The sequence below is a fragment of the Salvelinus fontinalis genome, chromosome 13, assembly GCF_029448725.1.
Source record: "Salvelinus fontinalis isolate EN_2023a chromosome 13, ASM2944872v1, whole genome shotgun sequence".
Taxonomy (NCBI): Eukaryota; Metazoa; Chordata; class Actinopteri; order Salmoniformes; family Salmonidae; genus Salvelinus; species Salvelinus fontinalis.
Genome location: NC_074677.1, coordinates 45,250,569 through 45,277,382, shown reverse-complemented (window position 1 = coordinate 45,277,382; position 26,814 = coordinate 45,250,569). Strand labels below are relative to the sequence as shown.

General features: G+C 42.4%; 1 protein-coding gene across 2 annotated transcripts in view; it reads left to right on the top strand.

Annotated features, from left to right (window-relative positions):
* cblb (Cbl proto-oncogene B, E3 ubiquitin protein ligase) overlaps nt 1–26,814 on the top strand; it is a 180,518-nt gene that overhangs the window by 144,456 nt on the left and 9,248 nt on the right. The window contains exons 13-16 of one of the 2 annotated variants that reach the window (XM_055943014.1): nt 6,238–6,329; nt 12,374–12,532; nt 12,892–12,956; nt 13,300–13,407. In XM_055943014.1, coding sequence (XP_055798989.1) covers nt 6,238–6,329; nt 12,374–12,532; nt 12,892–12,956; nt 13,300–13,407 — 424 coding nt within the window. The remainder of the gene's footprint in view (nt 1–6,237; nt 6,330–12,373; nt 12,533–12,891; nt 12,957–13,299; nt 13,408–26,814) is intronic. The other variant, XM_055943015.1, reaches the window with a different exon arrangement.

The window sequence follows — 26,814 nt, the reverse complement described above, 5'->3', positions numbered from 1 at the left end:
TCCATGTTTAACCCTGTGTTGTTGTTTTTGTTGCACTGCTTTGCTTTATCTTGGCCAGGTTGCAGTTGTAAATGAGAACTTGTTCTCAACTGGCCTACCTGGTTAAATAAAGGTAAAATAAAATAAAAACGTATCTTTTTCCTCTTTCTCAAATGTTTTTGCTCTTTTGTACTTCTCTTAGCATGTCTTTTACGGAGTGTTGGTCTACGTTTTGATCGTCATTCAACCCTTTGCTACCCTTGTGCCCTGACAATTTGTTTGGGTTGGGTGTAGGAACGTAGCGATCAGGTTGATTGTAGCGGTAGTCGGTTCACTTTCAATGTTCTTTATAGGTATTTTGACCGCCGTGGTTATTGGTATCGCGGTTTCGTGGTAGATACCTTTGTTGTGTGTCCTCTCAACTCTCCTATCGCTGATAATGCACCCTCTACCTGGAGTGAGTGCTCCTGTTCAATATTGAAAACCGAGATGTCAGGGCTCTTAGCACGGCTCACTTTTGATGCCTCAAAAGCTGAGTTCTGAGATTTGCAAACCAACGTGGGCATACATGTTCGACAGAAACATTTTGTTTGAATGGTAGTAGCTATTCCATTCCTGTTTCAGTGAGTAGGCCAAAGTAAGCTGAACAAAGCCTATGATAGTATGCTTGGGGTGTTCACTCCCGAGCTTGTTTGACAGTGTTAGCCAGCGAGCTGTCGTGTTTGAAAGGCGCAGAACCACTGAATTCTATCTTCAAAGCCGTGGGAAGTTTCCCATAGTCGTTTTGCACGTGTTGCTGTTATAGACAGATGAACCTTGTCACCTGTCTATTCAAAGTTCGCTTCAACAGGTAAAGCCTGTCAGTACGGGTAGCCATCCCTAGCGTCCTGTATGTCTGCTAAGAACGTCTCAGTGTCGTTCAGCTTACCTGGAACGGGGGTCAAAGGTGCAGAAATTTTTGACGATTTTGGCAAGGCGTTCAGCACCAAGTGCACGGAGAGGGTTTGCTTCAACCTGTGGGGACGAATGGGCCAAAAGGCCGAGAGGAGAAGCCAAGCTTTGTTGGCGAGGAGGCGCCATATTACTCTGTGCCAAATGGCCAAGAGGAAAGACTGAGGGACACCTGAGAGAGGTAGTCTGAAACCTTGTGTCGTCTTCCCTCCTTTGTGTACTGAGCTCCGGATGCGAGCTTGATTGCTTTGTTGGGAAGTCACGCTGTAGCGCGAGACTGTTCTGGAGTTCCTCCAGGTGGTACCTAAGGGTGGTATTCTGCTGCATAGCACTTGAGTCCCCCTGGGCCCTTAGAGTACTTTTGTTAGACACATGTGTCGCACTGGCTTCTTTCGGCCTCATACTTATCTGTCATAGTTTGCAGGTAGAGGTCTTGAGTGCAGAGCGAGAGATTCAGTGATGAGATTTCCTCCGCTTGCTTTGAGATACATTTTTCCATCTTCCTCACCTGGGTTCTCTCATCACTCATTTGGTCAGTGACTTGAGTTCATGAGTTCCGCTGTTTTGTCATCCAACTTAGTCATTGTGTTCATTAAGTGATCATCTTTGGTCTGCAGCATTTGGACTAGAACATTATTGCTTTGAGGAACGTTCATTAAAACTGCATGCATGTTATCAAGTTGCGTGCCCCTGTTTGTAGATAACTTGTCAGATTGATCTAGTTTGGCATGGATTTTGTCGTGTTTCTTTTTGGCGAAATCGAGTTGTTCCTGGTAAAAGACGATTTTGTTCCTGTAGAAAATGATTTTGTTCAAGAGTTGGTGCTCGTTTGTCGTCATACGTTTTTGCCATTTCTTTTAATTGTTCCATTCTCAAAGCAGTTCCCACGGCTAGCAGTATCTTTTCCTTTTCTGCTTTTGTTTCCTGGTTATCTCCACCTGTCCCTTGAGTAGTTTGAAGCTGCAAAAACGATTTTCATCAATTTATAGACGTTAATGAATCATCAATACTGGATCAGTAATGTGGTAGTTGGATGTCAATGAACTTGCAATGATTAATCATACCTGTATAGGCTATCATCTTAAAATGGCGCCGGAGCAGAAGGCAGACGTTTTACGTACCCCCAACCGATTGTGTTCGTTTATCTGCGTTTTTTGTAAATTATTTTTTTTACTATTTTTGTACATAATGTTGCCGCTACCGTCTCTTATGACCTAAAATAACTTCTAGACATCAGGACTGCGATTACTGACCACGGACAAGCAGAATTATTTTTCTTATTTCAACGCTCTGACGAGCCTAAGGCGGAGGATATACGGCTCCCTCAGGAACAGGCCTGGACCTGTCCGGGTATCCTGGAAGGATATTGACCTCATCCCGTCAGTCGAGGATGCCTGGTCATTCTTTAAAAGTGATTTCCTCACCATCTTAAATAAGCATGCTCCTTTCAAAAAATGTAGAACTAAGGACAGATATAGCCCTTGGTTCACTCCAGACCTGACTGCCCTCGACCAGCACAAAAACATCCTGTGGCGGACTACACTAGCATCGAATAGTCCCCGGGATATGCAACTGTTCAGGGAAGTCAGGAACCAATACACTCAGTCAGTCAGGAAAGCAAAGGCTAGCTTTTTCAAACAGAAATGTGCATCCTGTAGCTCTAACTCCAAAGAGTTTTGGGACACTGTAGGGTCTATGGAGAATAAGAGCACTACCTCCCAGCTGCCCACTGCACTGAGGCTAGGTAACACTGTCACAATTGATAAATCTACGATAATCGAGAATGTCAATAAGCATTTCTCTACGGCTGGCCATGCTTTCCTCCTGGCTAGCCCAACTTCAGCTCCGCACCCCCCGCAGCTACTTGCCCAAGCCTCCCCAGCTTCTCCAGGTAGCAGATGTTCTGAAAGAGCTGCAAAACCTGGACCAATACAAATCAGCTGGGCTAGACAATCTGGACCCTCTCTTTCTAAATAATTATCTACCTTCATTGTTGCAACCCCTATTACCAGTCTGTTAAACCTTTCTTTCGTATCGTCCGAGATCCCTAAAGAATGGAAAGCTGCCGCGGTCATCCCCCTCTTCAAAGGGGGTGACACTCTAGACCCAAACTGTTATATACCTATATCCATCCTGCCCTGCCTTTCTAAAGTCTTTGAAAGCCAAGTTAATAAACAGATCACTGACCATTTCGAATCCCACCGTACCTTCTCCGCTGTGCAATCCGGTTTTCGAGCTGGTCACGGGTGCACCTCTGCCATGCTCAAGGTCCTAAACGATATCATAATCGCCATCGATAAAAGACAGTACTGTGCAGCCGTCTTCATCGACCTGGCCAAGGCTTTCGACTCTGTCAATCACCACATTCTTATCGGCAGACTCAACAGCCTTGGTTTCTCAAATGACTGCCTCGCCTGGTTCACCAACTACTTCTCAGGCAGAGTTCAGTGTGTCAAATCGGAGGGCCTGTTGTCCGGACCTCTGGCAGTCTCTATGGGGATACCACAGGTTTCAATTCTCAGGCCGGCTCTTTTCTCTGTATATATCAACGATGTTGCTCTTGCTGCGGGTGATCCCATGATCCACCACTACGCTTGACAACACCATTCTGTATACATCTGTCCCTTCTTTGGACACTGTGTTAACAGACCTCCAAACGAGCTTCAATGCCACACAACATTTCTTCCGTGGCCTCTAACTGCTCTTAAACGCTAGTATAACCAAATGCATTCTTTTCAACCGATCGCTGCCCGCACCTGCCCACCCGACTAGCATCACTACTCGGGGCGGTTGTGACTTAGAATATGTGGACAACTACAAATACCTAGGTGTCTGGTTAGACTGTAAACTCTCCTTCCAGACTCATATTAAACATCTCCAATCCAAAATTAAATCTAGAATCGGCTTCCTATTTTGCAACAAATTTGCTCAGACAGTCTGTGTTTAAGATACTATAAAGATATATTGTACAGATATATTTTTTTACCCTAATTCTGACTAAAACTACACACATCATTAATAATAATTTTATGATTCTAATCAATTTCATACAATTATATGGTTTCAGGGTGGAATTATTTCATCCTTATCTTTCAACATTTAAATTACTTTAACAGTACCCAGTGTCCGACAGAGCTGCAGGAGTTGTGACCCGTTTTTGTTGGTTATGTTGTCGTAGTTGTGTCTAGGGGGGCATATGGGGGAAAGAATGCTGTCACATCCAGGTAGGTGTTTGTCCCCCTGTGTGCTGAGGGTGTCAGGTTCTTGTCTTGTTCTGGCATTTAGGTCACCATAGACTCGTACATGTCCCTGGGCCTGGAAATTGTTGATCTCCCTCTCTAGGATGGAGAAGCTGTCATCGTTAAAGTATGGGGATTCTAGTGGGGTGAAAAAGGTAGCACACATGAGGACATTTTTCTCTGTTGAGATAATTTCTTTATTAATTTCTAGCCAGATGTAAAATGTTCCTGTTTTGACTAATTTAATAGAGTGGGTTAGGTCTGCTCTATACCAAATTAGCATACCCCCTGAGTATCTTCCCAGTTTCACACCTGGTAGTTTGGTGGATGGGACTACCAGCTCTCTGTAACCTAGAGGGCAACCAGTGGGTCCGTCTCCTTTATACCATGTTTCTTGTAGGATGACAATGTCTGTATTTCCAATTTCTTTGATGAAGTCTGGGTTCCTGCTCTTTAGGGCAAAGGCAGATGACCTCAGACCTTGTATATTCCAGGATGAGATAGTGAACGCTTTCTGTTCCATAGTGTCTAGTGTTGTTTTTGTGTTGTTTAGGCCAGGACCATTACAGTAAGTGTGAGCAGAGCATTTTGAGCATCTGATACATACCTCTTAGGTCGCAGGATGGGGCTTTGGCAGATGTAATAGTGGGGGTTGGGCCTGTTCCTCTTCTCACGGCCTGGTCATATGTCCTGCTGTCATATTGAGGTCCTTGCCGCATGGGGTGGGCAGAAGGGGCATAGGTCTGATATGTCTCTCTCTCTCTCTCTCGCTATTTACTGCCCTCATAGCCCCGCTCTGCTAGCCTTGCCCTAACTGACCCAGTGTGGATGGCAGCCAGATACTGCCTTATCCATGCAAGTTGTGCCAGAGTGACTGAAGTCCACCTCCAGCCAATTTTGCAGTGTAGAGTTCTGGCAACAATGCCACCAAGGTTGGTCAATTTAGACCAAGGTTGGTCAATTTGATTGTCGTCGGGTCCATTTGGGTTCGGGTCTGATTATTGTCCTCTGGTCTGTTCTGGTTTGACTTTTTAGACCCATGAAGATCTCTAGGTCAATTCCATTTGAACTATGATAAATTCATCATTTGAAAAAACCTCATAGAAAATAATGGCATAATATCAATTTGTAAATATAATTGCAATGATTCAGCATTGACCCCAACCCAGGTGAGCACACTCCAGATGGGTTACTCAGAACCCACGGGGGGGAAATCCTGTAATTGGAGGGTAGCGTCCTCTGGGGTAGTGTGGGAGATGAGGTGGGCACAGTGTCCAAGTGGTTGTCTGCAGGGGGCATGCCAACCTCTGCCCAATTTGGAAAGGATTGGCAGGTTGGCATTTATTGGGAGGACAGCTCTGCAGGGTAGTCACGAGCTGGCACAGACACAAAGTCATAAGATCTTTTAAACCTTAACCACACTGCTAACCTTATGCCTTACACAAACCTTAAATTAACACCAAAAAGCACATCAGCACTGATTTGTCCGTCAGACTGCCAAATGGTGAAGCGTGATTCATCACTCCAGTGAACGCGTTTCCACTGCTCCATAGTCCAATGGCAGCAGGCTTTACACTACTCCAGCCGATGCTTGGCATTGCATATGGTGATCTTAGGCTTGTGCGCGGCTGCTTGGCCATGGAAACCCATTTCATGAAGCTCCGGACGAACAGTTCTTGTGCTGACGGAAGTGAGTTTTGCAACTGAGGACAGACAATTTCTACGCGCTTCAGCATTCGGCGTTCCCGTTCTGTAAGCTTGTGTGGCCTGCCACTTCTCGGCTGAGCCATTGTTGCTCCTAGGCATTTCCCCTTCACAATAACAGCACTTACAGTTGACCGGGGCAACTCTAGCAGGGCAGAAATTTGACGAACTGACTTGTTGGATGGTGTCAAGTTGAAAGTCACTGAGCTCTTCAGTAAGGCCATTCTAATGCCAATGTTTGTATATGGAGATTGCTTGTATGAATGAAAATAAGTGGATTACCGTAGACTTGTGCACTTTTGTATACTGATGTTTCCTCCTTGTCAGTCTGTGTCTCTCTCTTGGTCTGTATGTCTGTCTGCAGCCTTACTCAAATGGTCTCCATGTCAGTGATGAGTACGACGTTCCTCCTCTCCGACACTCCTCTCCCTTGCCCGCGCTCAACGGCAGCCACAAGTGAGTCTCTCCCGCAATATTGTCACACACACATACGTTGAAAGATTGCATGACTATTGAATCAATGGTCTGTTCATTTTTTTGCGGCCAAGCTTTATGAATGGGTGTACAATATGTGTTTTATATATATTTTCACACTATGAGGTTGGAATAATACTGTAAAATTATGAAAATTATAATAATGCACTTTTAGTGTAAGATCTGTTTGAAATACTCCCTAAAATGTCTGCCTGTTTTGGTGGGATGGAGTTTTGGCCTGCCTGCTGACATCCCCAGGTGGTAAATTTGTTAATAGACCAATAAGAAAGAGAGTTCCAAACCTCTGCCAATAACAGCTAGTTTTCAGTTTTCCCCTCCTAGACCACTACCAGACAGTTCTAGCAAAAATCTTGCTTGAGAAATTGCTCTTTGCTAAGAAGCTATTTTTGTTTTCTTTTGACCATTTTAATTGAAAACAATCACAGCAAAGCACTTCATTGTTACCCTAAAAAGGATTTGATATTGAGATGAATACACCTGCATTGGACCTTTAACCTTGAAATCAAATTGTATTTGTCACATGCTTCGTAAACAACAGGTGTAGACTAACAATGAAATGCTTACTTAAAGGACCATCTCGTCAATGCAGAGAGAGAAACAAATAGTTATAACACCAGGAATAAATACACAATTAGTAGCAATAACTTAGCTATATACAGGGAGGGGGTACTAGTACTGAGTCGATGTACAGGGATACAAGATAATTGAGGTAGATATGCCTTTTGTTAGTTAACAGCGTTATTCTACAATTTATTAAATATTTCTTTCCTCATCAATCTACACACAATACCCCATAATGACTTGTCCCGAAGCCACTTCTGCGTTTTCTTGGCTGTGTGCTCAGGGTTGTTGTCCTGTTGTCCACCCCAGTCTGAGGTCCTGAGCGTTCTGGAGCAGGTTTTCATCAAGGATCTCTCTCTACTTTGCGCCGTTCATCTTCCCTCGATTCAGGCCAAAGAGTTCAATCTTGCTTTCATCAGACCAGAGAATCTTGTTTCTCATGGTCTGAGAGTCCTTTAGGTGCCTTTTGGCAAACTCCAAGCGGGCTGTCATGCGCCTTTTACTGAGGAGTGGTTTCCGTCTGGCCACTCTACCATAAAGGTCTGATTGGTGGAGTGCTGCAGAGATGGTTGTCCTACTGGAGGTTTCTCTCATCTCTACAGAGGAACTCTAGAGCTCTGTCCGAGTGACCATCTGGTTCTTGGTCACCTCCCTGACCAAGGCCCTTCTCCCCCGATTGCTCAGTTTGGCCGGGTGTCCAGCTCTAGGAAGACTCTTGGTGGTTCCAAACTTCTTCCATTCAAGATTGATGGAGGCCACTGTGTTCTTGGGGACCTTCAATGCTGCAGACATTTTCTGGTACCCTTCTCCAGATCTGTGCCTCAAGACAATCCTGTCTCGGAGCTCTACGGATAATTCCTTCAACCTCATGGCTTGGCTTTTGCTCTGACATGCACTGTCAACTGTGGGACCTTATATAGACAGGTGTGTGCCTTTCCAAATCATGTCCAATCAATTTAATTTGCCACAGGTGGATTCCAATCAAGTTGTAGAAACATCTCAAGGATGATCAAATGGAAACAGGACGCACCTGAGCTCAATTTCGAGTCTCATATTAAAGGGTCTGAATACTAATGTAAATAAGCTATTTCTGTTATTTATTTTTATTCAATTACAAAAAAAATCGAACAAACTGTTCTCCAGGTTATGGGGTATTGTTTGTAGATTGATGAGGAAAATAATGTATTTAATCCATTTTAGAATAAGGCTGTAACATAACACAGTGTGGAAAAAGGGAAGGTGTCTCAAAAGTGTCCGGATTCGCTGGTGGTAGGGATACAGTGGCTTATCAACGGGATAGATAATAAACAGTAACAGCAGCGTATGTGACGAGTATAAAGCGATTGGTGCAAAAAGGGGTCAATGCAGATATATTGGTTAAATATTCAAATCGAATCAAAATTGTATGTGTCACATACACATGGTTAGCAGATGTTAATGCGAGTGTAGCGAAATGCTTGTGCTTCTAGTTCCGACAGTGCAGTAATATCTAACAAGTAATCTAACAATTCCCCAACAACTACCGAATACACACTAATCTGAAGGGGCGAATGAGAATATGTACATGTAAGTATATGGATGAGCGATGGCCTAGCGGCGTAGGCAATAGATGGTATAAAATACAGTATATACATGTGATGTGAGTAATGTAAGATATGTAAACATTATTAAAGTGGCATTATTTAGAGTGTGTTGTATAAAGTGACTAGTGATCCATTTATTGAAGTGGCCAGTGATTGGGTGTCAATGTGGGCAGCAGCCTCTCTGAATTAGTGATTGCTGTTTAGCAGTCTGATGGACTTGAGATAGAAGCTGTTTTTCAGTCTCTCGGTCCCAGCTTTGATGCACCTGTACTGACCTCGCCTTCTGAATGGTAGCGGTGTGAACAGGCAGTGGCTCGGGTGGTTGATGTCCTTGATGATCTTTTTGGCCTTCCTGTGACATCGGGTGCTGTAGGTGTCATGGAGTGCAGGTAGTTTGCCCCCAGTTATGCGTTGTGCAGACCGCACCACCCTCTGAGAGCCTTCCGGTTGAGGGCGGTGTACCAGGCTGTGATACAGCCTGACAGGATGCTCTCGATTGTACATCTGTAAAAGTTTGTCAGGGTTTTGGGTAACAAGCCATTTAACTAACTATTTAGCAGTCTTATAGCTTGGAGGTTGCGCCTTGTGTTTGGATGCCAAACAGTTTCCATACAAAGTGGTGATGCAGTGGGTAAAGATGCTCTCAATGGTGCAGCTGCACCATGCCGAAATAGATTCACCATGCCGAATCTATTCAGCCTCCTGAAGGGGAAGAGGCGTTGTCTTTCCCTCTTCATGACTGTTGATGTGTGCGGGCCATGATTGTTCCTTAGCGTTCTTGGGCACAGGGACAGGGAGTATGATGGGAGTATGATGGTCTGCTTGAAACATGTAGGTATTACAGACTGGGTCAGGGAGAGGTTGAAAATGTCAGTGAAGACACTTGCCAGCTGGTCAGTGCATGCTCTGAGTACGCGTCCTGGAAATCCGTCTGGCCATGCAACTGTTCGCCGGAATCTTAATGAAATGGGTTTCCATGGCCGAGCAGCCACACACAAGCCTAAGATCATCATGCACAATGACAAGCGTCAGCTGGAGGGGTGTAAAGCTCGCCGCTATTGGACTATGAAGCAGTGGAAACACGTTCTCTGGAGTGATGAATCACACTTCACCATCTGGCAGTCCGATGGACAAATCTGGGTTTGGCGGATGCAAGGAGAACGCTACCTGCCCAATGCATAGCGGCAACTGTAAAGTTTGGCGGGGGAGGAATAATGGCCTGGGCTGTTTTTTATGGTTGGGCTATGCCCCTTAGTTCCAGTTAAGGGAAATCTTAACGCTAAAGCATACAATAACATTCTAGATGATTCTGTACTTCCAACTTTGTGGCAACAGTTTGGGGAAGACCCTTTCCTGTTTCAGCATGACAATGCCCTTGTGCACATATGCTAGGTCCAAACAGAAATGGTTTGTCGAGATCGGTGTGACGCAATGTTCTAAGGCACTTGCAGTGCTTGAGGCGTCACTACAGATCCGGGTTCGATCCAGGGCTGTGTCGCAGCTGGCTGCGAACGGGAGTTCCATAAGGCGACGTACAATTGACCCAGCGTTGTCGGAGTTAGGAGAGGGTTTGGCTGGCCTCGATGGCCTTGTCCCATCGTGCTCTAGCGACTCCTGTGCGGGCCGGCAGATGCACGCTGACACGGTCGCCAATTGTACGGTGTTTCCTCCAACACATTCGTGCATCTGGCTTCTGGGTTAAGTGAGCGGTATGTCAAAAAGCAGTGCGGCTTGGCAGTGTCGTGTATCGGAGAACAGATGGCTCTCAACTTTCGTCTCTCCCGAGTCCGTGCGGGAGGTGCAGCGATGCGACAAGACTTGTAACTACCAATTTGGATATCATGAAATTGGGGAGAAAAGGGGGTAAGAAAGTACCCCTAAAATCTATTTGACTGGCCTGCACAGAGCCTTGACCTCAACCCCATCGAACCTTTGGGACGAATTGGAAAGCTGACTGCGAGCCAGGCCTAATCGCCAAACATCAGTGCCCGACCTCACTAATGCTCGTGGCTGAATGGAAAGCAAGACCTCATAGCAATGTTCCAACATCTAGTGGGAAGCCTTCCCAGAAGAGTTGAGGCTGTTATAGTAAGAAAAGGGGGACCAACTCCAAATGAATAATGCCCATGATTTTGAAATGAGATGTTGGACGAGTAGGTGTCCACATACTTTGGTCATGTAGTGTATGTCGGGAAAACTTGATCCTAATCGAGGAGTCAGGAAATCCATCAAATTCCAGGCCTTTTCTCTTACATCCTCTTCCCCTCCGTGTTTTGTAGCTGATGCACATGGCATTGTACCAATAATGTAATATGGTTGCTGAAGGATCCAGTCATGATTGAGAGTGGTTCTGTGAATGTTGGCTGCAGAATATCTAATTCCCTTTTAGCTGACAAAGGCATTTGATTTGGTATTTTTCTATTGTGTTGCACAGTGAATGTTATGGGCAATAGTGCAGTGAAGCTATAATGGCAGCTGCTGGACACTGAACAGTAAGGCCACAGGGTGAAGCTCTCTGTCTCCCTGCGGATCTGTGCACACAAAACACTCACTCTCTCACACACACACACACACATAGCCATGGAACTGTTGAGGTCATTTCCCAAATAAGCAGCAATAAAAGCTGTCACAGCAGATTTAAGTAGTGAAGTTTAGTACCTGCAAAACACCAGTCTCAGCGTCAACAGTGAAGAGGTGACTCCGGGAAGCTGGCCTTCGAGGCAGAGTTGCAAAGAAAAGGCCATATCTCAGACTGGACAATAAAAATAAAATATTAAGATGGGCAAAAGAACACAGACATTGGACAGGGGAACTCTATTTAATGAAGCTGCCAGTTGAGGACTTGTGAGGCATCTGTTTCTCAAACCAGACACTCTATTGTACTTGTCCTCTTGCTCAGTTGTGCACTGGGGCCTCCCACTCCTATTTCTATTCTGGTTAGAGACAGTTTGCACTGTTCTGTGAAGGGAGTAGTACACAGCGTTGTACGAGATCTTCAGATTCTTGGCAATTTCTCACATGGAATAGCCATCATTTCTCAGAATAAGAATAGACTGATGAGTTTCAGAAGAAAGTTCTTTGTTTCTGGCCATTTGAGCCTGTAATCAAACCCACAAATGCTGATGCTCCAGATAGTCAACTAGTCTAAAGAAGGCCAGTTTTATTGCTTCTTTAATCAGAACAACAGTTTTCAGCTGTGCTAACATAATTGCAAAAGGGTTTTCTAATGATCAATTAGCCTTTTAAAATGATAAACTTGGATTAGCTAACACAACGTGCCATTGGAACACAAGAGTGATGGTTGCTGATAATGGTCATTTGTACGCCAATGTAAATATTCCATAAGCAATATGCCATTTCCAGCTACAATAGTCATGTACAACATTAGCAATGCCTACACTGTATTTCTGATCAATTTGGTATTATTTTAATGAACAAAAAATGTGCTTTTCTTTAAAAAATAAGGACATTTCTAACTGACCACAAACTTTTGAACGGTAGTGTATATATTTGAGATTCTTCAAAGTTGAGAGAATGCCAAGAGCGTGCAAGGCTTTCATCAAGGCAAAGGGTGGCTACTTTGAAGAATATAAAATATAAATATATTTTGATTTGTTTAACACTTATTTGGTTACTACATGATTCCATATGTGTTATTTCATAGTTTTGATGTCTTCACTATTATTCTACAATGTAGAAAATAGAACAAATAGAGATAAAAACCCTTGAATGAGTAGGTGTGTCCAAACTTTTGACTGGTACTATATTTGTAGCACAATGGAAGTTTGCTTGGAAAAATCTATACTTTATCGTAAAGACCTGCGCGGTCTTAAAATGTTAAATGGTTGCTTTGTCTTCCAGACACCTCAATCCTTTCACCACACCTGTCGTTGGGAGAGCAAGAGGAACAACCGAGCGTGTTGAAGATGAGTATCAGGTCCCTTCATCCCACCCGGTGTGCCTATCCCATTCCCCAGGCTGCGTCTCCGTCCGGATCCCTAGCAGGTACCAGCACAGAGGGTGCGTCCCAAGTGGAACCCTATTCCCTAAATAATGTACTACTTTTGACCAGGGCCCATAGGGAATAGTGTGCCATTTGGGACGCAAACTTTTTATGCTGGAATAGAGATACAATAAATAAGTGAAAAAGCTGCCAAATGTAGATTTGGTCAAACTTGTAGGAGTTGCATGAAAGGGAAGAATGACTTCCTGGATCAAGCTGGATTTCAACTATTACTCAGCAAAGCGCAACTTGCGGGTGCTGTGCAGTATAAACAGTCTTGAGTTGGTAAAAAAAAACAAATATATGGACAAATGTATGGACAAATGTAAATGGGGAACAAATGTAATATCTCTATGTTTTGCCTTTTTTTAATCAGAAATCTGGAGAATGGCTCCTCGGAGTCCTCTGCAGAGGAAAAGAAGCACAAGCCCTTTGAGTATGGTAAGCCTGAAGTGGTGATGTCACGTTCTGGACCTGATCTACCAGTAGTTGGCTCTGCTTATTACTGGAAGTGTTCTGTGTGAAAGAAATCAAAGCTGACACTGTTGTTAATACTTAGGGCTCAGTGTCATCTTCATTATCATCATCATCATCATCCCCACGAGTGTGTGAATGTGTTCTTGTGTCAGTCCATTGGCCAATACCACCACAGAGTAAAATGTTAAACATAGAAAGAGGTGGTACCGGCCTAAAATAGTTTTGCCGCAGTGTGCTATCGGTTTATGAGCAGTTGGTGCCTAGCCTGCCATTCCCGATCACGTTAACCTGTCCTTGTGATTCTCAGGTGGGCATTTTGAATCGGGGGTGTTGCTCTCTGGGGCAGCTCGTGCCGCCCTCTGTCCCTTCCACAACAGGACGCCCTCAGACTACGACATTCTACTTCCCCCTCAAGGTAGCCCCTCACCCCACCCCTCCTCACCTTTTCGCCTCTGTCTCTGTCTCTGTCTCTGTCTCTGTCTCTCTCTTAGGACTGTGTAAGCTTTCGTTTTTGGTAAGTCTTTCAGACAACTTTAAAAACACACATAGCAGCCCATACGGGGAAAAAATGCATTTAAAATATATTTTTAGAGACACATTTTAGGATACATGTGAAATATTTAAAATTGGCCAAATAATGTATTTTTAAATACAATCCAACATATATTACGGAATGTATTTCAAATGTATATATAAATGTAAGTAAAATGTATATCACAATCAATATTCCCTCAAAAAAATGTAGGCACTGAGTAAATATCAGGTCTGCTGAGCGCAAACTTGAACGTTGTGAAAATTCTGTGCAACTTCCAGCGCGTGCATTTACTGTGAACCCTGAGGCTGTACACAATTTAAGTTACAGTTTTAACAGTGGACAAGTAGGCTACTGTGGCTTTTTGATCATAATGTAGGTCTATCAGAGTGGACTACCATCAAAAACAATGGAGAAAATACATCCATAACATTTTAACATGGAAATAGCTGTTCTGTCATTCAGCCTACAGTAGCAGCCCATGTATGGTGTTCAGTGTAGGCCTACATTCCATGAGACTTTTGGAGAAAAATACATGCAGGGCTTAACATTAACCTTTTTATCCACTTGTCCTTCAGACAAGGAGGTGACGGAAAATGTTGTTGTGTTGTTTGATGCAAGAAACCACTTTACAAATTAAAATGCATTATTATTCCCATACCATTATTACAGAAAATCAGATAAATTATGCTACCCTCTGCCTATTGGCTACTTAGCTTATTCAAGCCTGTCTCAAAATACAACACTGTCCCTTTAAGACAAAACAAAGCTATTTACCTTCCTTGCTTTTCAAAAGTCTCGAAATGTTCACGTTTTGTGCTTTTGCTGACTATTGACTATTGCTGACTACAAATGATCTATAACTGGGCTAATAACTCACTAACTAGAAAAAGGATATTAACAAAATGTTCACACCTGGCTTCATGCAGCCCTTCATGCAACCCCACATCTACTCATGACCTCTCATGCTGTAGTGTAAACACAGTCCAGTTCAAAGTAAATGGCACAGATCCATACTGTATATGGCAATGGTTAATTTGCATATAGGCCTACTGCAGCTCTGATTGGTTAAATCTGTCCTTCAATGCAATAGAATTATACTCCAATGTGTTCTGCCTACAACAAAATATCTTACGTAGTTCATTTTGTTTCGGGTATGTTGCATTGAAAGTGGGTAATATTGTGTTGATTTGATCACAATTGCCACAGTAAAGGGAAACGCTGATAGTGTCAACTAACAGGGAAGTTCAATCTGGTGCTTCTCTCCATGGGCTGATATTGGGAGCTGCACTGCAGTCTCAGGCTACTGCGCGCTCGCGCACTCGCTCAGCTTAGAGGGGGACATTGATCACAATATATGTTGAATGTATTTATCCACATAAATATAAATTTATTTTAAAATGTAGTATAGAGGTCCTGGATGGCAGGAATCTTAGCTCCAGTGATGTACTGGGCCATACGCACTACCATTTGTAGTGCCGTACGGTCAGATGCTGAGCAGTTGCCATACCAGGCGGTGATGCAACTGGTCAAGATGCTCTCGATGGTGCAGCTGTAAAACGTTTTGAGGATCTGAGGACCCATGCCAAATCTTTTCAGTCTCCAGAGGGGGAAAATGTGTTGTTGTGCCCTCTTCACGACTGTTTATGCCCTCTTCACGACTGTCTTGGTGTGTTTGGACCATGCTAGTTTGTTGGTGATGTGGACACAAAGGAACTTGAAACTCTTGACCAGCTCCACTACATCCCCATCAATGTTAATGGGGGCCTGTTCGGCCCGCCTTTTCCTGTAGTCCACGATCAGTTGCTTTGTCTTGCTCACATTGAGGAAGAGGTTGTTGTCCTGGCACCACACTGCCAGGTCTCTGACCTCCTCGATATAGGCTCTCATCATTGTCGGTGATCAGGCCTACCCCTGTTGTGTCGTCAGCAAACTTAATGATGGTGTTGGAGTCGTGATTGGCCACGCAGTCGTAGGTGAACATGGAGTACAGGAAGGGACTAAGCACACACCCCTGAGGGGCCCGTGTTGAGGATCAGCGTGGCAGATGTGATGTTGCCTACCCTTACCACCTGGGGGTGGCCCATCAGGAAGTCCAGGATCCAAGGTCTCTTTTCCAGATGAGCTCTGTCTAGCACCAAAATACACATCAAAATACAATAAACACATCAAACTACACATTTATATGCACATTCAAATACACGTTATTATGCACAACAATACACAAAAAGCTAAACAAAATGATAAAAAAATATTCAGTAAAAAGGTCTCCTAACAACCGTCTGAAATGCCCTAGATGCACCAATTCATCTAGTTTTAAAGTGCATTGTAGATCATTCCACATGCAAGGCACAAGGAAACCAAAGGCTGATCTGCATAACTTTCTAGACACCAAAGGAGTCCCCAGAGTTTAAATGCATCTCGTTTGCAACAAGGCACTAAAGTAATACTGCAAGAAATGTGGAAAAGCATTTCAATTCTTGTCCTGAATACAAAGTGTTATGTTTTGGGCAAATCCAATACAACACATAACTGAGCACCACTCTCCATATTTTCAATGTAGCGGTGGCTGCATCATAATATGGGTATGCTTGTAACCGTTAAGGACTGGGGAGTTTTTCAGGATGAAAAATAAATGTAATGGAGCTAAGTACAGGCAAAATCCTAGAAGAAAACCACGTTCAGGTTTCAGCAGGACAATAACCTGAGGCGCTGTTGTACCTTCTTCACCACACTATCTGTGTGGGTGAAACATTTCAGTTTGTCAGTGATGTGAGTGGCACTGCATCTCAGTGCTAGAGGTGGCGCTACGGACCCTGGTTCGATTCCAGGCTGTATCACAACCAGTCGTAATTGGGAGTCCCATAGGGCGCCACACAATTGGCCCAGCATCGTCCGGGTTAGGGTTTGGCCGGGGTAGGTCGTCATTGTAAATACGAATTTGTTCTTAACTCACTTGCCTCGTTAAATAAAGGTTAAATAAATAAATAAAATACCCAGAGGAACTTGACGCTTTCCACCTTCTCCCTGCTGTCCCTTCAATGTGGATAAGGGGGTGCTCCCTCTGCTGTTTCCTGAATTCCACAATCAGCTTCTTTGTTTTGTTGATGTTGGGTGAGAGGTCATTTTCCTGGCACCACATTCCCAGGCACTCACCTCCTACCTGTAGGCTGTCTCGTCATTGTTGGTAATCAGGCCTACTACTGTTGTGTTGTCTGCAAACTTGATGATTGAGTTGGAAGCGTGCGTGATGTCATGGAAATTCATACAGAAAGAGACTTTGTAATTTCTTCAAACAACCATCTTTATTTAATATCGATGAATTATTGCAATAATGAGACTAGTCAACCCAACACTCTTGACTGTTGGGTCGGGTAGCTAAACCTTTACCAAAATACAGAGTTCTTTATATAGCTGACACTAAGAATGCTTAGTCATGGCCGGTTCCACCCCTCCCATATAGATTGGGGTGGCACCATAAACCACTCCGGGTTCATCCTGTGGTAATCTGCCTCTGGTGTTGTTTCCCAGATGCAAGAATGATTAGACACAATAAGGGTGTCGCTCTACTCCTCCAGGCTCTCTTTATCTCAGTTACACCCACCACATCTTATCTATGGATTGCCAGCTGTAGGTGTTAGTCTCCTCTCACTTCACACAGACATTTCATGAGAAAGTACTTATCAAAGCTATTTGATGCATAAACAGTATAACATAATCTTGTAGTTTTGCTCTCACAGTGGCCACACAGTAATGGGTAAACAGGGAGTACAGGAGGGGGCTGAGCATGCATCCTTGTGGGGCCGCAGTATTGAGGATCAGCAAAGTGGAGGTGTTGTTTCCTACCTTCACCACCTGGGGGCAGCCCATCAGGAAGTCCAGGACCCAGTTGCACAGGGCGGGGTACAGACCCAGGGCCTCAAGCTTAATGATGAGCTTGGAGGGTACTATGGTATTGAATGCTCAGCTATAATCAATGAACAGCATTCTTACATAGGTATTCCTTTGTCCAGATGGGATAGGGCAGTGTGCAGTGCGATGGCGATTGCATCGTCTGTGGATCTATTGAGGCGGTAAGCAAATTGAAGTGAGTCTAAGGTGTCAGGTAAGGCAGAGGTCTCTCAAAGCACTTCCATTGTTTCCGGGACATCTTGAAGCATGTAGGGACAGTAGACAAGGATAAGGAGAGATTGAATATGTCCGTAAACACTGCACATACTCTGAGGCTTGGCGAGGGTTAACACGCTTAAATGTCCTACGTCGGCCACGGAGAAGGAGAGCCCACAGTCATTGGTGGCGGAACATGTTGGTGGCACTGCGTTATCCTCAAAGTGGGCGAAGAAGGTGTTTAGCTTGTCCGGAAGCAAGACGTTGGTGTCCGTGACATGGGTGGTTTTCCCTTTGAAGACGGTGAATGATTAACAACCAATTTGACAGAGCTTGAAGATTTTTTTTATAACAATTGGCAAATGTTGCGCAATCCCAGTGTGGAATGCTTTTAGCGACTTGCCCAGAAAGACTCTCCGCTGTAATCGCTGCCAAAGGTTATTTTACAAAGTATTGACCCAGAGGTGTGAATACTTATGTAAATTTGATATTTCTGTATTTCATTTTCAAGACATTTGTAAAAAAAAAAAAAAAAAAAAAAAAATATATATATATATATATTTTTTTTTAATGTTTTCACTTTGTCATTATCGGGTTTTTGTGCTGATGGGTGAGATTTTTACATTTTTATCAATTTTGAATCCAGGCTGTAACACAACAAAATGTGGAATACATCAAGAGTTATGAATACTTTCTGAAGGCAAACTGGTTGAGTCAGCCATCTAAGGTTGCAGTGACTTTGTATTCACATAGCTTCTAAGGAATATTAAGTTGGCTCTGAAATTATTGACATCCTTGATAAAGATGAGCAATAATGACTGTATAAAATAATACATTCAAATACTGAGCTATATTGTATGCATGCAACAAAAAAAAATAGGGAAATGTTATTATGTTATACTAATACAATTTCCAAGAGAAAGAGATTTATTACATTACCAATAACAGGGTGACATCGTTGTCGGGCATCGTTGTCGGTGATGTGTGTGCGATCCACGAATGCGTTCTCGTGTCTGTATGATCTTAGACCCTCTGTAGCTTTCTCAATCCTCATTATTCACGATTCATTCAGGATTATCCCTCATGGTAGCAAACACATGAATGCAGATGGATTCAGAAACCTATTCTATTCTTATTTCCAATAAAGGTCACACAATACAGTATTTACCACGAATTTCTATTGGGCAGGAAATAGTCTGAAACACAACCAAAACTAACTGAAAATACATCAAACAAGTATGTAGTCACATACTTGATGTAGTTATTGCGTGCTAGGGAAATAAAGTGTTACTTGTTAAGCAAAATCTCTTTCTCTGAGCAATTGTATAATAATAAAATAATGTCATTTCCCTATTTTGTTTTTACCTACAATATGGCTCAGTATTCTAATTATTTATTTTAAACGGTCATTATTGCTCATCTTAATTAAGGGTGTCAGTAATTTCAAACCCCATAAGGTTTACATACCAAATGTCATTGCCCCATGTCCATCGATTCAGTTCTAGTAGCCAGTTGTTGTTGCCCATGGTGGAATCATCTAACCCGCTGGCCCCTGAAGCCCCATGAGCTTCCGAATCGAGAAGCAGTCTAGCTAGCGTGGCAAATGAGCTTTTTGTTACCTCGCTGAGCTGTTTTACAAGAAAGCGGCTGAGATGACTCAAACACTGTTAGCTAGTTAGCAAGCCCTCTGCAACAATGCTATTGGGGCACGAGAATATTAGATTTGTCATTTAGTATTAAGTTAGCATATTTTAGCATATGGTCCCGTGTGGCTCAGTTGGTAGAGCATGGCGCTTGCAACGCCAGGGTTGTGCGTTCATTCCCCACGGGGGGACCAGGATGAATATGTATGAAGTTTCCAATTTGTAAGTCGCTCTGGATAAGAGCGTCTGCTAAATGACTTAAATGTAAATGCATATGTTCTAATATGCATCTACAGTACTCATATAGTGTGGCCATCTTTTAATGCATCAATGTTATTTTCTTGAAGTCTTTAGGAACTATTGTGATGAGTCCAAAGACCTAATTTGGACTGAATCTGACTTTTATCTGTGAGAATATTTTTTATGATTAGTTGAAGCATTAGCGTTACATTGTCAAAAAAGTGAATTGTTAATAGTTTCTATATTTTTGTAAGATATCAATGCCAAACTTAACATGGTTCATCGTGGTAATGCCTTTGATGAGGTTTAAAGTTGATAGGCCACTGTGAAGTGGATTTAAAAAGGATTTGATTGGATGTATCAGTAACTCATCCATATCTTAACCAATCCCTTAACTAAACTAACTAATCCCTTAACTAACTTAAGAGATGTACCATGGGCCTACATACCAAACATTTGGTGTTATTTGGACTTACAATAGGTTTTTCAAAGGTTTAACTAAATTTCCAAGATGGAGGAAAATCTATCTTGACGCCTGCATACAAAGTTTCAAGTCCAGGTCAAACAAGGTGGCTGATATAAGGGTTTAAGTGAGTTTGCTTATAACAGCGCCACCTATAGGCCAATCGGTACAATTATTTTCGATCAAGTAATTAATGGTCTCTAGTTTCTGTGTGCCAAATTAGATTATTTTGTACCAATCTAGTTTTAGTTATTTGAGCCCCTAAAAATTTGCTGTGAACCCCCCCAAAAATGGCCAAAACGTAATTTAAATGGTGCCAATTTTAACAATCTCATTTTAGTAGGCTCTTTAGTATCACATGCACATACTGTATGCCAGTCTCATTAAGACTGCAGAACAGGCAGAGTACAAGCTTAATTAACCTTTAATCACAGAACACAACATAACACATTAAAGGGATACTTCGGGTTTTGGGCTAATTTCCTACTTACCCAGAGTCTGAGGAACTCATGCATACCATTTGTATGTCTCTGCATGCAGTTTGAAGAAAGTTGAAGGTAGCATATCATTAGATTAGCGTAATTGCTGAAAGTCAATGGGTATGTACTACAGTGGTTCCTCCTTTAAAAGTTGTGCCATACTGCGGCACACCTTGCATGCTGCCGCAGCATTCTGTGGCACGTCATTTAATTACAAGCCATTATGTTGCTTGCTATTTTCTTTTATTTTTATTTTTTTTTATTGCTAGTTTGACCACCAGAGAGCATCTTTGAGAATCATTTGATAGTAGTCCATATTGGTATTACCAGAGAATTTAAAACCTTTTTTGTAATAACATACTATATGGGATTGATTTTAAAAAATTAATGAATTAGATTAATATTATGGTGTTTCTATTCAGAGAAAAACAAAAAACAAAACCCTCAGGGTTTCTATGGCGCTGTACAACGTGACATCGGGAGTAGGCTACAGGATCGGAGGATTCGAAATTGTTTGCCTTCATTAGACATCTTTGTTCCAATATTTCTGTAAATCAGTGATATTTATTCCCATAGTAATTCGTTATAGATCTATAACTAAATCAACATCTGCATTTTGAAAGAGAATTTTTTATCATTATTTAATAACGAAATGTGTTTATTAGGCTACTGTGCGGTCTACAATACATACTGTATGTAGTAAACATGGGAATGTGCCTAATTCCTTACATAAGAGAGAGCAGGCCATGTCTGTACTACAGAATGCGGGGCAAGTGGGAGACCGGGGTTCAAATCCCAGTTGGGGAGGAAGGAGTAGGCTGGCCCTGTAAATAATAATTGTTTCTCAACTGATTCCATATGTGTTATTTCATAGTTCTGATGTCTTCCCTATTATTCTACAATGTAGAACATAGTAAAAATAAAGAAAAATCCTGGAATGAGTAGGTGTGTGCAAACTTTTGACTAGTACTTGCTTAATTAATTGGAGGATTCTAAATTGTTTGCCTTCATTAGACATTACTCAACACTAGTGAGACTCATTTCGCCTATGGTAGGCCTACAGTATATCGATAAATATTTTTTTCAATGACGTTACTCTCTGCCAATAATTACATTTAGAGGATTGGAGGACTCTAAATTAATATCTAAGGGGCATTTTCCGTTAGAAATTCTCACAGATCCTAAGGGGCTTTAATATAATTCTAAATTAATTTACTTACTTACTGACTTTTGTTGCAGTGTCATGTACACGTTTAAAGTGGCGTTAAAATACAAAACAAAATTGACAATACAACTTTCATAACATTTACATACCAATAAAAAAAGACTAGCCTGCTGGCCTTATTGAGTCGATAGGAACATTAGCCTTATCTATTTAGGAGGGATATCACACCTGGCACAAATGATTGTCTAGTTCTGTTTTTCCTGCTGACGGGTGTCCTATACCTGCGCCCAGAGGGAAGTAGTTCAAAGTCCGGGTACAGGAGGTGGCTTGGGTCTGGAATGATTTTGTGAGCCTTGCGGAGGGCCCTGACCTTAAAGATCTCCTCCAGGCCTGTCTGTTTGACTCCCAGTACCTTGCTTGCTGTGGTGATAATCCTTCTCAGCATATTTCTCTGGCTGACAGTGGCATTGCCAAACCAACAAACAATACAAAAAGATAAAATACTCTCAATGAAAGATTTGTAAAACAGAGTCAGTATAGTACAGTCTACATTAAAATATCCCAGGTTTTTTTAGATTAATTATTATAATTAATAATAATAATCACTTTGATTAAAAAGTAATGATATTTTGGAGATTTCGTTTTCATTTAACCAAGAAAAAGGCAAAAAATGCAGAAATCGCTTGCTTATATTCAGTCAACACGTATCACAAGAATATCATGGCATATTTGAACAAGTCATTCGTTATGGATCCATAACTAAATAAACATCAGAATTTTGAAATAGTATTTTATCATTATTTTATTAACGAAACATAGGATACAGTACATACTGTAGTAAACATGGGAAAGTGCCTAATTCCTCACATAAGGGAGAGTAGGCCATGACCAGACTTTCTCGTGACCTCAAGTACTCATTAACTCTGTCTTTAATGCTTTTCCGGTTGCATCAGTCATGGACGGAAACTTCTGAGACATACTATTAATGATTAACACCCGGAGGTTCATTGGTAAGCCACATTTTCCTTAGGATCCATCCCAATTTGTATTCTGTGCCCACTCGTGGTATTACACATCGGTTACACATCTCCACCTGACTCTCCGCCAATAGCGCCTGGCTCTGGACCAATGCGTCAGCTGTCGCCCGTCTCTTTGCCCTCAGAGAATGTTTCTCTTTCTGATGGTCTGCCTTCAATGACCCGATCTCGGTCTTCAAAGTTTGAATCTCACCCATGAGCACCTTCATCAGATGAGCAGAATGGTACCGCCCTGAGCCCCCATCGATTACAGTGGCCTATGATAGTAACTGCAGATCAATTAAGAATTAAAAGTGACTCCAACACACAAATGCTGCGTACACATTTTAAGAATCTAGCTTAACTAACCGCTTTCTTGGCAACCATGCGTTTTTTCGTTGGCCCGTTGTCCAGCCCTTTGTCCACTGATCTCCGTGATGGTTGTTGACATGGTTGTAAGTTCTGCAAAAACACATTCACGTTTTTAGTACACAATTATCGATTTTATTATAAAGTATGCATACTCATTGATAGGCTATATACCTTCTTTCCTTTTAAAAAAATTAAATGCTCTGAAACCAAAATAGCTTTAGTTTTCGTGATCCTCTCAGCTCCGGCTCATTTTCAAGTCCTCTGGTGGTTACAGTCCTAACCCTGGAACAGGTAACACCATAGAAAGAAGCTGGTGGTTACAGTCCTAACCCTGGAACAGGTAGCACCATAGAAAGAAGCTGGTGGTTACAGTCCTAACTCTGGAACAGGTAACACCATAGAAAGAAGCTGGTGGTTACAGTCCTAACCCTGGAATGGGTAACACCATAGAAAGAAGCTGGTGGTTACGGTCCTAACCCTGGAACAGGTAGCACCATAGATAGAAGCTAGTGGTTACAGTCCTAACTCTGGAACAGGTAGCACCATAGATAGAAGCTGGTGGTTACAGTCCTAACTCTGGAACAGGAAACACCATAGATAGAAGCTGGTGGTTACAGTCCTAACTCTGGAACAGGTAACACCATAGAAAGAAGCTGGTGGTTACAGTCCTAACCCTGGAACAGGTAGCACCATAGATAGAAGCTGGTGGTTACAGTCCTAACCCTGGAACAGGTAGCACCATAGAAAGAAGCTGGTGGTTACAGTCCTAACCCTGGAACAGGTAACACCATAGAAAGAAGCTGGTGGTTACAGTCCTAACCCTGGAATGGGTAACACCATAGAAAGAAGCTGGTGGTTACAGTCCTAACTCTGGAACAGGTAGCACCATAGAAAGAAGCTGGTGGTTACAGTCCTAACCCTGGAACAGGTAGCACCATAGATAGAAGCTGGTGGTTACAGTCCTAACCCTGGAACAGGTAGCACCATAGAAAGAAGCTGGTGGTTACAGTCCTAACCCTGAAACGGGTAGCACCATAGATAGAAGCTGGTGGTTACAGTCCTAACTCTGGAACAGGTAGCACCATAGATAGAAGCTGGTGGTTACAGTCCTAACCCTGGAACAGGTAGCACCATAGATAGAAGCTGGTGGTTACAGTCCTAACTCTGGAACAGGTAGCACCATAGATAGAAGCTGGTGGTTACAGTCCTAACCCTGGAACAGGTAGCACCATAGATAGAAGCTGGTGGTTACAGTCCTAACTCTGGAACAGGTAGCACCATAGATAGAAGCTGGTGGTTACAGTCCTAACTCTGGAACAGGTAGCACCATAGAAAGAAGCTGGTGGTTACAGTCCTAACTCTGGAACAGGTAGCACCATAGATAGAAGCTGGTGGTTACAGTCCTAACTCTGGAACAGGTAGCACCATAGATAGAAGCTGGTGGTTACAGTCCTAACCCTGGAACAGGTAGCACCATAGAAAGAAGCTGGTGGTTACAGTCCTAACCCTGGAACAGGTAACACCATAAATAGAAGCTGGTTTGAAGAAAACTATGTCCATTTCGTCTGTTTTCTTTGGTCGCAATGTCATTTATTTTTTATTAACAGCTCGTTTTTGAATGGTAACTGTGTTAAGGGTGGAGTTTTGGGCGGGGGGAGGAAAGGCATGACTTTCAGGTTACAGTAGGCTATAAGTATACGGCAGCTTGCCGATGGTCCTCACTTTAATTATACTGTAGCACCATGATCAGGATCTCTATTCATTTAAGTGAGCATATTAGGCCTTTCAGGATGAACGGGAAATCTACTGGAGACATTTCAAAAATACTGGTAGACTTGGGGATTTTGGTCACGGACAGTGCTATTCGCAAACACTATCATCAGATGCCTGTTTTACGCCGAACTCGAAAGCCCAGGAAACTGAACAGGTACAGTAGGCTAAGATAATTTAATGTAGGCCTAATAATGCTAAAAATACAGCTTAAATAAATCGACTACTGGTCTTTACTGTATGCTGCACATTTTCACATTTTAAAACCCTGATCAGAACAGTAACCATGTGTGTTCGCTTGTTTTGTACTGTTCTGTAGTTTCGACCCAATGATTCGTCCGACAAACAAAGAACTTTGCGTACTGCAGGCCCAGGCATGGATCAAAGCTGGCGAGACATTCAATCATGTCATCTCCGCCCTTGAGCAATTTGCTCAAAGATGAACTGGTCAAGGCCATCAAGATGTTTTGGCTAGAGAAATTGACGATACAACAATGCGACAAATACATTGATAATCTCAGCAAGGTTTTACCTGTGGTCGTGGAGCTGGGTGGAAGTGGACTAAAATGTAGCTAATGTAAACATCCGCATTTGAATGTCTTTTTTCTCGTTATTTTATTTTATTAACAAAAGCATAAAGATGTTGCTGAATAAATACAGTATTGCTGTTTTGAGGTACAAATGTAACACTTTAGAGTACTTAAGCATCGAATACATTGTAAATTGGGGAATTTTCACAACAGTACCTGGGTTATAAAAACTCTATTGTCCTGATAATAGGAAACATTTGCATGATGGGCTACACCTGCTACAGTTGTGAAAATGTGCTACATTTTTGACCAGTTGCAATTGTAAGTAGCCCTAATAAAGCCTCAAAGCCTACCTCAGCCAGTTAAGTTATTTTATATAGGTCTAGGCTCCGAAGAAATAGACTCCAATTAAGCCCTCTTGTTGTTTGTAAAGTCAAATTAAAATGAAGATTATTGTTGAAATGAATTGCTCGACTGGTGTAGGTTTTCTCCATCTCTTGGTGTGCAACACTTGCATAACAAGCTAGCTATATTTTCAGCACCAGCCTACCCCGGCCAATGAAGGCCTACCCCGGCCAAACCCGCTGGGCAAATTGTGACTCCCTATCACGGTCGGATGTGATACAGCTTGAATTCGAACCATATATATATATATACACAGTTGAAGTCGGAAGTTTACATACACCTTAGCCAAATACATTTAACTCAGTTTTTCACAATTCCTGACATTTAATCCTAGTAAAAATTCCCTGTCTTAGGTCAGTTAGGATCACCACTTTATTTTAAGAATGTGAAATGTCAGAATAATAGTAGGGAGAATGATTTATTTCCGCTTTTATTTCTTTCATCACATTCCCAGTGGGTCAGAAGTTTACATACACTCAATTAGCATTTGGCATGACACCTAGCTCAAGTTGGGGAGGGGGGGTTCACACCTAGCTCGGCTATTTGAAATACTAATTCTTTAGTAAAGGTTGAATAGTCTATTGTTCAGCTAATAGCCCATCCTAGAAACGCTGTTAACAGAATTCACAGCCTGCTACGCTTGTGAGAAACAAATAAAAATACTTTCCCCCCTTTCCACATGTTAAAGATTCCAAATTAAAACGTTTTTTTTAGCCACAATCGGCCCCAACCTCAATTAATACATTTGGGCACAGTGGATAGTGTGCTGGACTGGGCTAGAATGCTGAGGGTTCGAAACATGCTCCGTGCTTGTTTCATTACATTATTATGCACGTCACCGAGCAAATAGCCTTGGATTGTTACTCCTATCTCTTTCCTCGCTCTCTTCCACGCGCCATTCAGCATGCCTGTGGTCGTGCTGGCAGGATGTACTGTTTTTTATTCTGTATATATGAAATACAAAATCATGTTTCTAGTCTATTGCATAGTTACAATGTGTAATCATTGATGTCCCAGGAGCAGGAGTGGTAAACAATGTTGAAGTCTATAATTGTAATACATACATGCAGACAGCATCATTCACAGAATGGAGTTTGATA